This window comes from Daucus carota, chromosome 6, assembly GCF_001625215.2.
Source record: "Daucus carota subsp. sativus chromosome 6, DH1 v3.0, whole genome shotgun sequence".
In the NCBI taxonomy this organism is placed as follows: domain Eukaryota; kingdom Viridiplantae; phylum Streptophyta; class Magnoliopsida; order Apiales; family Apiaceae; genus Daucus; species Daucus carota.
In genome coordinates, this window is record NC_030386.2 from 29,575,170 (window position 1) to 29,585,094 (window position 9,925).

Consider the following 9,925-nt stretch of genomic DNA (forward strand, 5'->3'; position numbering starts at 1 on the left):
CTCTAGTTCCGTCACTGCCCGCAATGACTGAATTATTCATCATTTTCCTATAACAAAAGCTTCCTACGATGAAAAGGTGAAAACTACACGTGAACTCATGAAGCCGTCAATTTCTTAACGACTAATTAAATTCCCATTGATTGCTCGGACACTGAGGCTAAGGTGCATTAGCATTTAGCACCAACCATAACTTGCCTTCTTTTTTACAGTAACTGCTTGTGGCAATCTCTTTTACAACTTAGTGGGACCAACTACCTTCTTCCGACGTAAATGCAGTATTTACATGGGCAGCATGTGAAACGAAATTTATGCGACAAACTTACCATAATACCTTATTCCTGTCCATTTCCTATAAAGAATCTATACAACTTCATGAACTCAATTAGGTAGCTGCTTTTGCCACCCTGCAAATTATAGCAGGTAAAAGGTAAGTATTTAGAAACACGTACAGTGAGCATTAATAAATAAATTATACGGGCATGTCATAGATCTATATATCTAAATATTTCTGTCTCAATATAATATATAAATGAGGAGCAATTCACAAGTTGCAACGACTAGATGTCTTCCACCATAACATGAAGGGAACCATGCATGTGCGAGACAATTAGGGACCTTTCAGGACTCAAAGAGGACAATCATATAGTGATATAGTACATAATTCACCAGAGCATTCCTTTATTGCACGGAAGCCTAATATCATACTTATCAGAACTTGGATTTAGAACAATATGAACCTGCATGAATTATACCTTTATTTCATCTATTTTATGATGGTAATTTGTCGGTAAAATATACAGCGTCCTGCTTCCCCACAACTAGAAGATTATAAACATATCAAACTGGCAATGTTTATGGAGTAATAAGAAGAGGACCATAATTAAAAGCTGACTCACCATCCTCCATTTACACGTCTCCTTTTTAGTTATTTTATATGATAAAGAGCAATTATATCCCCCATTTATTACCTTTTCATGTCCTTCACTATATGCAACCAAACTTCTCCTCTTACTGCCCTTATGGACAACATTCTTTAAGTGCAAGCTAAATTACAAAAAGTCCAATATGCCCGAGTAGTGTTTTTCAAAGAGAAGAGTATATGTAAAGTCTTAGAAGGCATTAAATACTAACTGAAGTTTAATCGCACATAGGATTCACATGACATGATAAAACTACTTTTTTCCTTCACTTTTAATGGTCAGTTTAAACCTTAAAACCACTGTTCTTCAAGAGTATGTTTTCTTCCAGGTCACTTAAAAGACACTTAGCTGCTAGTAAAATGATACTAGGATGGCCTCAATTTCCCCACGGGTAGTACCAATCAATACAGATGTCATTTTCTCCAGAAAATTTTAAATAAAAAAATGTTGTTAGGCGCCGTTTGACGATGAGCAACAAGGCAGCTTCCTATTATATTATATGTGTATAGTCCTACTCCAGTAGAAACCACTTAAATAAAAACCAAATACAAACCAATGTTATCAAGGAGAATGGGAAGGGTTCTGGGCCACGGGGTGGGATACTACTGCCATTCCTTATAAATAGGATCCCAAACACAGTATACCTCCACAAAAACTCATGTCTTCAACTTACACATACAGTCAAGTAAGGAAGACACTTGGAGGAGAAAGAAAACCAGAAGGTGGAGAGCTCTCCAGTCGTCAATCTGGAGAAGCTGAATGGTGATGAGAGAGCCTCCACAGTGGAGCTCATTAAAGATGCTAGTGAGAATTGGGGTTTCTTTAAGGTAATAATACTATAATTAGTATCTACAACCTCCATAATATCATTTGATCTACCAGAACCCCAAAGTAATTGTCTAGGTCAAACTGACAGTTAATTTGTATCATTGCAACTTGTGAACCATGGCATATCACATGATTGTATGGACACAGTTAAAAGATTGACAAAGAGCATTACAGGAAGTGCATGGAACACAGGTTTAAGGAGATGGTTGCAAGTAAAGATCTGGAGGAGGCCAAGCAGAAGTTACTGATATAGACTGGGACATTACCTTCTTCTTGCGCCATCTCTCTAATTCAAACATATTGGAGATCTCTGACCTGGAAGCAGTGCACATGTTTAAATTAGAACAATTATTTATGCAACAACAGTATAGACATGATAAGAAAAATATTGTAGGTTATAAGTGTCCGATTTGATCCAAAATCATCACATGGTTCCTATATATTTATTTGTATTTATATTTCACGGGAATGTGAAATAGGAATTTACAGTAAAGCTTGAAAAATTAGCAGAGGCGCTTCTGGACTTGCTGTGTGAGAAACTGAGAATCCTGGACTAGAGAAAGGTCACTTAATGAAAGGCTTTCATCAAAGCCAGGGACCTAACTATGGTACCAAGGTTGGCAACCACTCCCCATGTCCCAATCCAGTTTTAATCGTGGGGCTGAGAGCTCACACAAATGCTGGTGGCATTATATCTTACTATTCCAAGATGACAAGGTCAGCAGTCTACAGCTCCTTGAGGAAGGCAAGTGGATTGATTTTCACCAATGCGCCATTCAATCGTGATTAATCTTAGCGATCAAGTAGAGGACAAATGCTTCATATAGTTTCACTAATTCATCTAATTTGTTAATGAGGCGTTAATTATCCATCTAAAATATAGGCTATCAGCCTATCACCAATGAGAATAAAAATAAATAGTTGATCAAATTCTAAAAATCTAAAAATATTTGCTAAAATAGTAGAACTCGGCACCTTTCATTTGGATGCAATACCATTCATAAAAAATGTACGAAATTCAATATATAATACTTTCAGAATTTCGACTAATGATAGAGTGATATTTTTGATACAAATTTTTAAATAAGTAACTCATTTGAGTCACTTTTTCAATCAGTGACCAACTTGAGTCATTGGGTTGCAATGAGTAACCTGATTGATATTTAACCCCTTTGTGAATAATATCAAGTTACTAACTCAGCTAAACGGACAAAATTTTAAATAACTACTGTAACCTGATTTCATGATCATGATTCATGCATACTGATCTAATCTGGAACAATACCATGTATTCCCAACTCGCTGTTTACAACTTACAAGCAACAGAAGTCATAACCTGCTGCTTAAAAGCAACAAACTGTATCTATGTTACTAGTCCTATGCAGTTCTGACCACAAAGATACAAGTACTGCATCTATCTATTATTAAAGTAGGGAGGACAGGATTGAGACTCTGTTTCAATTCTAGTAATCATTGCAACTGCAAAAACGGTAGCTTGAGATTAATCACCAAAAAATCTTATAAAATATACAATTTCCGAACTTTCTTGGCGAAATATGAAATAAAATCACTCGCAAACTATTCCCAAATGGTGGTCCAGCCTCTATTTGCTAGTCTACCTAGTCCGTGAGCCAAAAGTAGTAAATGTTTAAGGAGCCACTAGGTGGTGGCTTCTTTAAATTTGTTTTCATTGACATATATAACCAACAAAGTTGCAGTTTACATAATCACAGATAGGTAAATATATAATACTTGAATATTAAAGCATTTTAAATAAATTTTAAACTAAAAAAATCACTTGCAAAAACAAAATACTAAGCAAGAAGCAAACCTTTTTCTTCGGTTACTAGTGAGCCTGAATTTCGTTCAAAAAGTTCATCGCTGCACCACAGCCAGTAAAAAGAAGTCTCATTAGCCAGAGTAACTGTTTTCTACAGAACATCAAGGACTTCTGCATTTGGGCCCAACTAAAAAAAGAAATTTGCAGTTGAGGTTCACTGTTACAAGTTGTTGAATGCTCTGACTATAATATCGTAAGCTATATTCTGTTAGCACTTAAACAGGATTCCCTTTTATTACTCCCTTTTCTCTGTTTTACAAGGAGAGTTTAACAACAAACTTCCTTCCAAAATTGGCATGGCACATGGGCATCGAATTTCAAGATTTAGGGTGTGAAATTTAAAAAATAACTAATTAATTAGCTGTAGTCATTCAGAAATTATACCAGTAAGAATCCAATATAAACATTAAATGCCGGAAACAATCATGAACATACTAGTGTACAATACTGGTCCAATTATATACTATTTTGCAGATGATTGATGCTACAAGTAAATAATATCTTCTAATAATTCTATTTAAAGCCCCTTCTGCCAAGTTGGCTTCCAATAATCTGTACTATTAGAAGGCATTTTCCTTTCATACTAAGATGCAGTGAAATTCACGACTTGAAACTATCCCAAAAAATATATTTACACTTGACTTTTATAGGTAACATGTTGATTTCAATGGCATCACTTATAAGAGTCATATTTTAGAAGATTGGATATATAGTATAACAATAGGAATAAAGCCTTCTCCATAGATTCCCCCCTAGATTCCATACATTCCCCCCTAAAAGCCTTCTCAACCAAATTCAAAGTCCCCTTCATTTAGGCAATTAAGATATATAAAATTCTCAATCAACAAAAGCCATATAAGCAAGTTGTCATACATAATCTGTCCAAAATGAAATCCTAAATGCATTCTACCAATTTACCATACCCATGACACATAAAAACATAAGGGTCCTATATGCCGGGGACCCCTTAACCAACAATCTGTTTTCTGGCAATTGGATGAATATCCGGCGGTCAGGATTATAACCTACGTTCAGCGCTTAAAAAGCGCTGGAAGAGGCCTGTCCGACGCTTTTTAACCGCTGGACGGGGTTGTTTAACCCTGTCCAGCGGTTAAAAAGCGCTATACATATTAAACTTTTGTTATAATCTTAGCCGCTGGATATTCATCCAAACGCCCAGAAAAGTGTGAGGTGGTTAAGGGGTCCCTGACATACTGACATACGTATGCCAGGGACCTGGACCCAAAACATAAAAGCATTAATTTTCTAAAAAAAGGCAGAACATAAAATAATATATCACAACTTCATGTGTTTCAATATGATGGATACAACTTCTTAAAGGTAGTATTATTTTGGAGCTTGCAACTCTGACAAGGTTTCACGGTAGTACTGTACGTCTTTACTTAAGTATTAATTATAAACACCCTCCGTAAGACTTCTTGAAAAAGAAAAAAAGTTCTTAGCAGTCGTATGCTTATTTTTCATCAACTTAACTGTAAAGATCAATATATACACTGATATGCAGGGGCTCCCTGAGATTTGCGAGGCCTTGGTAAAATTCAGTTTTGGGCCCTAATCTGTATATACTCTGCGTACTGCATACATTTACATATACACGATTCGAAAATTTTGGGGCCCTTAAACTTTGGGGGCCCTAGGCGCAAGTCTTGTCCACCTATAGCCGGGCCACCCCTGCTGATATGCTATGTAGCTATTTGATAGGCCGAGACTTCATCTTCTACAGTTGAAGTAAACAGATGTTTAACTTGCTCTTATATTTATATTAGTATGCTTGAATCTTTCAATTCCTAATAATTTCACTACATTATATCCTGAGAGGCACCAGTAAGGTAGAATTCAAGACCAAAATACGCTTGTTACAGACCTTCTAGTCAGGCTGTGTCAGCAATGACTAGACTGAAACAATACAAAACAAAACATCTGCTATAATTTTGTAATATCTGTGTCAACTTGATACTCCAAGAGAAAGAAAAGCTGCTACTTATTGTCCTCAGAAGGAAAAGAAAACATCATTGTCCTTGGGATAGAAAGAAAACATAGTCCCTTCACAGCTGAAATTCATTCCAATATATCAAGTTTCCCATTTACTGCATCCCAATATAATGACAAGGATATGGTTTCTAATAATCAAAAGAAACAAAGTCTTTCATAATACATAATTCTTTACCTCTTTAGACATGAAAACTCCTTTGGTATATGCTTGAAAGTTGACACGTCAAAGAGCTCCATAAACCTCTGATCAGAAACTCTAGCTTTGACAGCTGCAAAGCGCTGATACTCATCAAAGATTGAGGTCAAACACCATCTCTGCAATTTTCTCAGACACCCCACCACACAACCTGTCCGGTGCTGAAGAAGGGAGTCACAAGAAACACCAGTTAAAATTGGTAACTCTTTAAAATTCATTTATGGTGAAGAGATGCAAATACCAGACTACACAAACCTTGCCTCGTTTGCAATGAATTAATAGCGGGTGATTCCTGATATCTGAAATGTCAGCATGCCAAGGTAATTTATCAAAACACTAGTACATTTTACTGGCATAAATCTCAGTTGACACAGAGTATTAAATTTAGAGAGTACAATACCAATGACGGTTTTAAGTGCTTCACGAATTGTTTCCTCTGGAATATTGACAAAAGGTTCCTACAAACAATGAACAATAGCAAATTACAAAACTCAAAATTGGTCCAATTAAAAGTTATTTACCTCCTAAACACGTAAGCTATTAGTTTTCCCTGTAAAACACAATTGATGTCCATTACTCTATATTACAGATATCTCAATTAACTACATTCCCATAAACACCTGAAAAAGGTTTCAAGTCTTCAATTGGCCAGGTCTACATCATTTTCTTAAATATTATGGTATGGAGAAGGTCGTGATTTGCAGAAGTTTTTTGTTTACCTCTTATTCATCAGGTTATTTATTATACACTAAAAACAGACTCTTTTCAACAACAAAGATATAAAAAAGGACAAAACAGCATTTTACAATTACAATTGGGGCGGTGGCAGGGACTATTGGTATGTTAGATGCTCACACCTGAGAAGAAATCACGTACTCCTATCGTTTAACATCAAGTTGGAAATTAATTGTAAACACAAACATAAATGAAATAAAAGAAAGGGGGGAAAAGCGTGTATATTGTCTTTAGTACATTACTAAGGTAATCAAGCACTTGACCCAACCACTAGCTCATCTGCTACATTCTTAATCTCTACGGAATGCTTACAGCACCGTGAAGATATCAAATTAAACAAGCACCTGGAAAAATCTAGTAGGTATATAAAAGCATCATGACTCTCAACGTACAGAATTCGTGTAAATCCAAATTAACGTTATCAAACAAAACTCATCAGCTTTTTTGTTATTTTTTTCATGCTATATAGTGTGACCACAAATCTCACTGAAGGATTTAAGAGGCATCGTAGCTGGAATTGCAGAATGCAAAGGCTTATTTTCCATTGTTATATGTGATACATCAAGTATCGACAATATAATATATAAATAGTGCATCTGCAGCCTTCATTTATCAATGTATACATGAACAAAACCAATAATACTTTTTTTTTTCTTTTTAAAAAGTTAAACAATAGAGAGAGAGAAATAATAGAAATGGTACTTGTGAGCCCAAATATTACCGTGTACCACCTAAATACACTTTTTGAATGTAATTATGTCTCTTGCCACGTCATTAGTAGCAAATATGTCATAATCCACCCAAGTGTAACAGTCCCTTCCCCCTAAATCTAATGGCTATCAACTAAGGGGGGTGTATTCGATTGGGATTTTAATGGATTGTTTTTAGTCTATGGATTTTAATGGATTGTATGTGATTTTGATTTTGTGCGGATTCTTGATAAAATGTCGTAGAGTTGATGAGATTTAGGTACAATGCTTCAAAATCCCATTGATTTTGATGGGATTTCAAAAAACTTAAAATACACTGAAGAATGCCACAAAATCCATCATTTTATGAAATGAAAAAAAATCCATCAGCATTTGAATACCATCAGATTTTAATGGATTTTAAACAATCCCAATTGAATACCATCGGATTTTAAAGCATAATTTAAAATCCCAATTGAATACCACCAGATTTTGTAGCATAATTTAAAATCCCAATTGAATACCTCAAGATTTTAATGGATTTCAAACAATCTCAATCGAATACCCTCGGATTTCATGAATGTAAAAAAATGCTTTAAAATCCCAATCCAATACACCCCTCTAAATGTTCACCATCACTTGCCTGACCAATATAATACTTCAGAGTTACTAATACCACAACACAAATGCTCTTTCGCCATATATACTGGCCCCCTTTCCCTTTATATCTGCCCCTCTGTTTACATTTATTAATAAAAATTAGTATACCTGGAATGAATAGGATATACGGAATGGCGCATTAAAGGATATTTAATACTCTTGTTACTTTAAACTATTAAGTATGTCTATTAACTCCAAATATCCACTCCTTAAGACCTTACTGAATTAATCAAATAGAGATATTGCACATAAGTGTGTAACTCATTACTCACTAGTTAATTACATACAATTATAGTAATGCAAATTAATAAAGCTTGCTAAATGATGGATATAAAAAATAATATGAATCATACCTTGCTGCCGTCAACTCCAAACTGAAACAAACGAATCCCGTTGGACCTCAAAAACTCGACGTTTGCCTCTGGATATGGCTCTGGGCACAAATATCTGCAAACATTTCAGAAAACCCTAAGATTCTAAATTATACGTGGATAAGTTCTTCTTATCTCGGTAAGCTCAATCACCAGAAATTCAAATACTCACGCACACATTTGTTGAACCCTCGGACTTCTTGAATTTGATACCGAGATTGTACGATAATTAGTCTACTGTGCCAGGGATTGAGAGAGAGAGGGAGGGGGGGGGGGAGAGAGAGAGAGAGACTTACACGATAGAGCGAAGGCCAAGGGTTTGAATGAAGGAGAAGTTAGTAGGGTCAGGAAAACCAGACCTATAGATGCCATGATCAACCATGGCAAAGTTAAAGGGAGGTGTAAACTGTAGATCATCGTCGTAATCTCCGGTGGCCGGAGGTGATTTGGACACGACGGCGACGCCAATCGTTCGACACGTGTCGCTGTCGCCGCTTGGAATTTCAACTGCCTTCATAATCAGTATTTAAGTGCAGATATATATATATGTACGTATAGGATTAACGGAAGGGGAATTGATAGTTGAAGATTCTGAATTCTGATGCTGATTTGGTTGGGTTTTATAGAGGGCAGAGTCAGTGGGGCTGGTGGTTAAAATTGCGCGGGCGCGTTGGGATTGGTGACACTAGTTGTGGCTTTGTTCATGCGTGTGATGCAGAGGAGGGCAGAGCTAAACTCGAATATAAATAGATCGTGATTACGTTTTAGGAAATTATTATAGAGTAAGAAAGTACAAGTAATTGGTTGTAAATTATTTTAAAAAAAATTGGTGAATAATAAATTAATCAGTATTCTGTAATTTATTAAATTGATTAAAATTTTGATTATTAACATTGGATTAATATTTAATGAGTCTAATTAACTTTTTTCCTGTGTGTTCATCGTCTATGTAAAATTATCATTTTTATAACATTATTAGGAGTACATAATTTTAATAATTTACAAAAAAATTATTAATTACTATTTAACATTAATATTTCAAAAAATTTCAAAATTTTTAGAGTATAGAATCCGATCGATTGCGAAAAATCCAAAAAAAATCAAAATTGATCAATATATCTCTCGAAACAAACCAAAAACGCATCGAACTCGTTTCACATCACTCATCCTTTGTACAACGTGCACTAACAAATTTACAAATTCCATATTAACTAAGTTTGTTTGGATTTCTTTAAAAAAAAAAAACTAAGTTTGTTTGGAAGTACCTTAATTTCTATTTATTGACGTTATATTTATTCTTATAAATAGTCACGTAAATTTGAAAATTATTAGCTATATTTTGTTATAGAATAGAGTTTGTGATGGCACCTAATGAGCGTTTCGAGTTGATTTATAAGTCAAAAGAAGACTTAATAATTTCAAGTTCAAATAGCGAATGTTCGATCTTGATAAAATTTTAAGTTTTAAAATGGGTCAAGGTTTTAGGGGTCGTTTGGTTCATGGGTATCAGGAATCAGGTATCGGGTTTGTCCATTCCAAACCCATACCTTGTGTTTGGTTGGAAAAAATAAAATATGAAACCCATACCTTAAACCCCCAAGGTATGGGTTTTTGATACCCAAGTGGGGAGGTGGGTATGAGATGGGGGTATCAGATTCATTCATTTTTTATTT

At 35.1% G+C, this 9,925-nt stretch overlaps 1 protein-coding gene across 4 annotated transcripts; it reads right to left on the reverse strand.

Annotated features, from left to right (window-relative positions):
• Window positions 1-209: 209 nt before the first annotated feature.
• LOC108224869 (tyrosine-protein phosphatase DSP1) lies at window positions 210-8,982 on the reverse strand. Of its 4 annotated transcripts, XM_017399614.2 has the most exons (8): window positions 8,549-8,982; window positions 8,235-8,328; window positions 6,198-6,255; window positions 6,053-6,096; window positions 5,777-5,958; window positions 3,580-3,629; window positions 2,015-2,063; window positions 210-404 (listed from the first exon to the last, which is right to left on the reverse strand). In XM_017399614.2, the coding sequence occupies exons 1-7, from the start codon at window positions 8,767-8,769 to the stop codon at window positions 2,035-2,037; spliced, it is 678 nt and encodes a 225-aa protein (XP_017255103.1). In that variant the 5' UTR covers window positions 8,770-8,982; the 3' UTR covers window positions 210-404; window positions 2,015-2,034. The 4 variants fall into 4 exon arrangements, with proteins under 4 accessions (XP_017255103.1, XP_063934970.1, XP_063934971.1 ...); XM_064078900.1 differs by lacking the exon at window positions 2,015-2,063; XM_064078901.1 differs by lacking the exons at window positions 210-404; window positions 2,015-2,063; window positions 3,580-3,629 and adding an exon at window positions 5,361-5,696.
• Window positions 8,983-9,925: the final 943 nt, after the last annotated feature.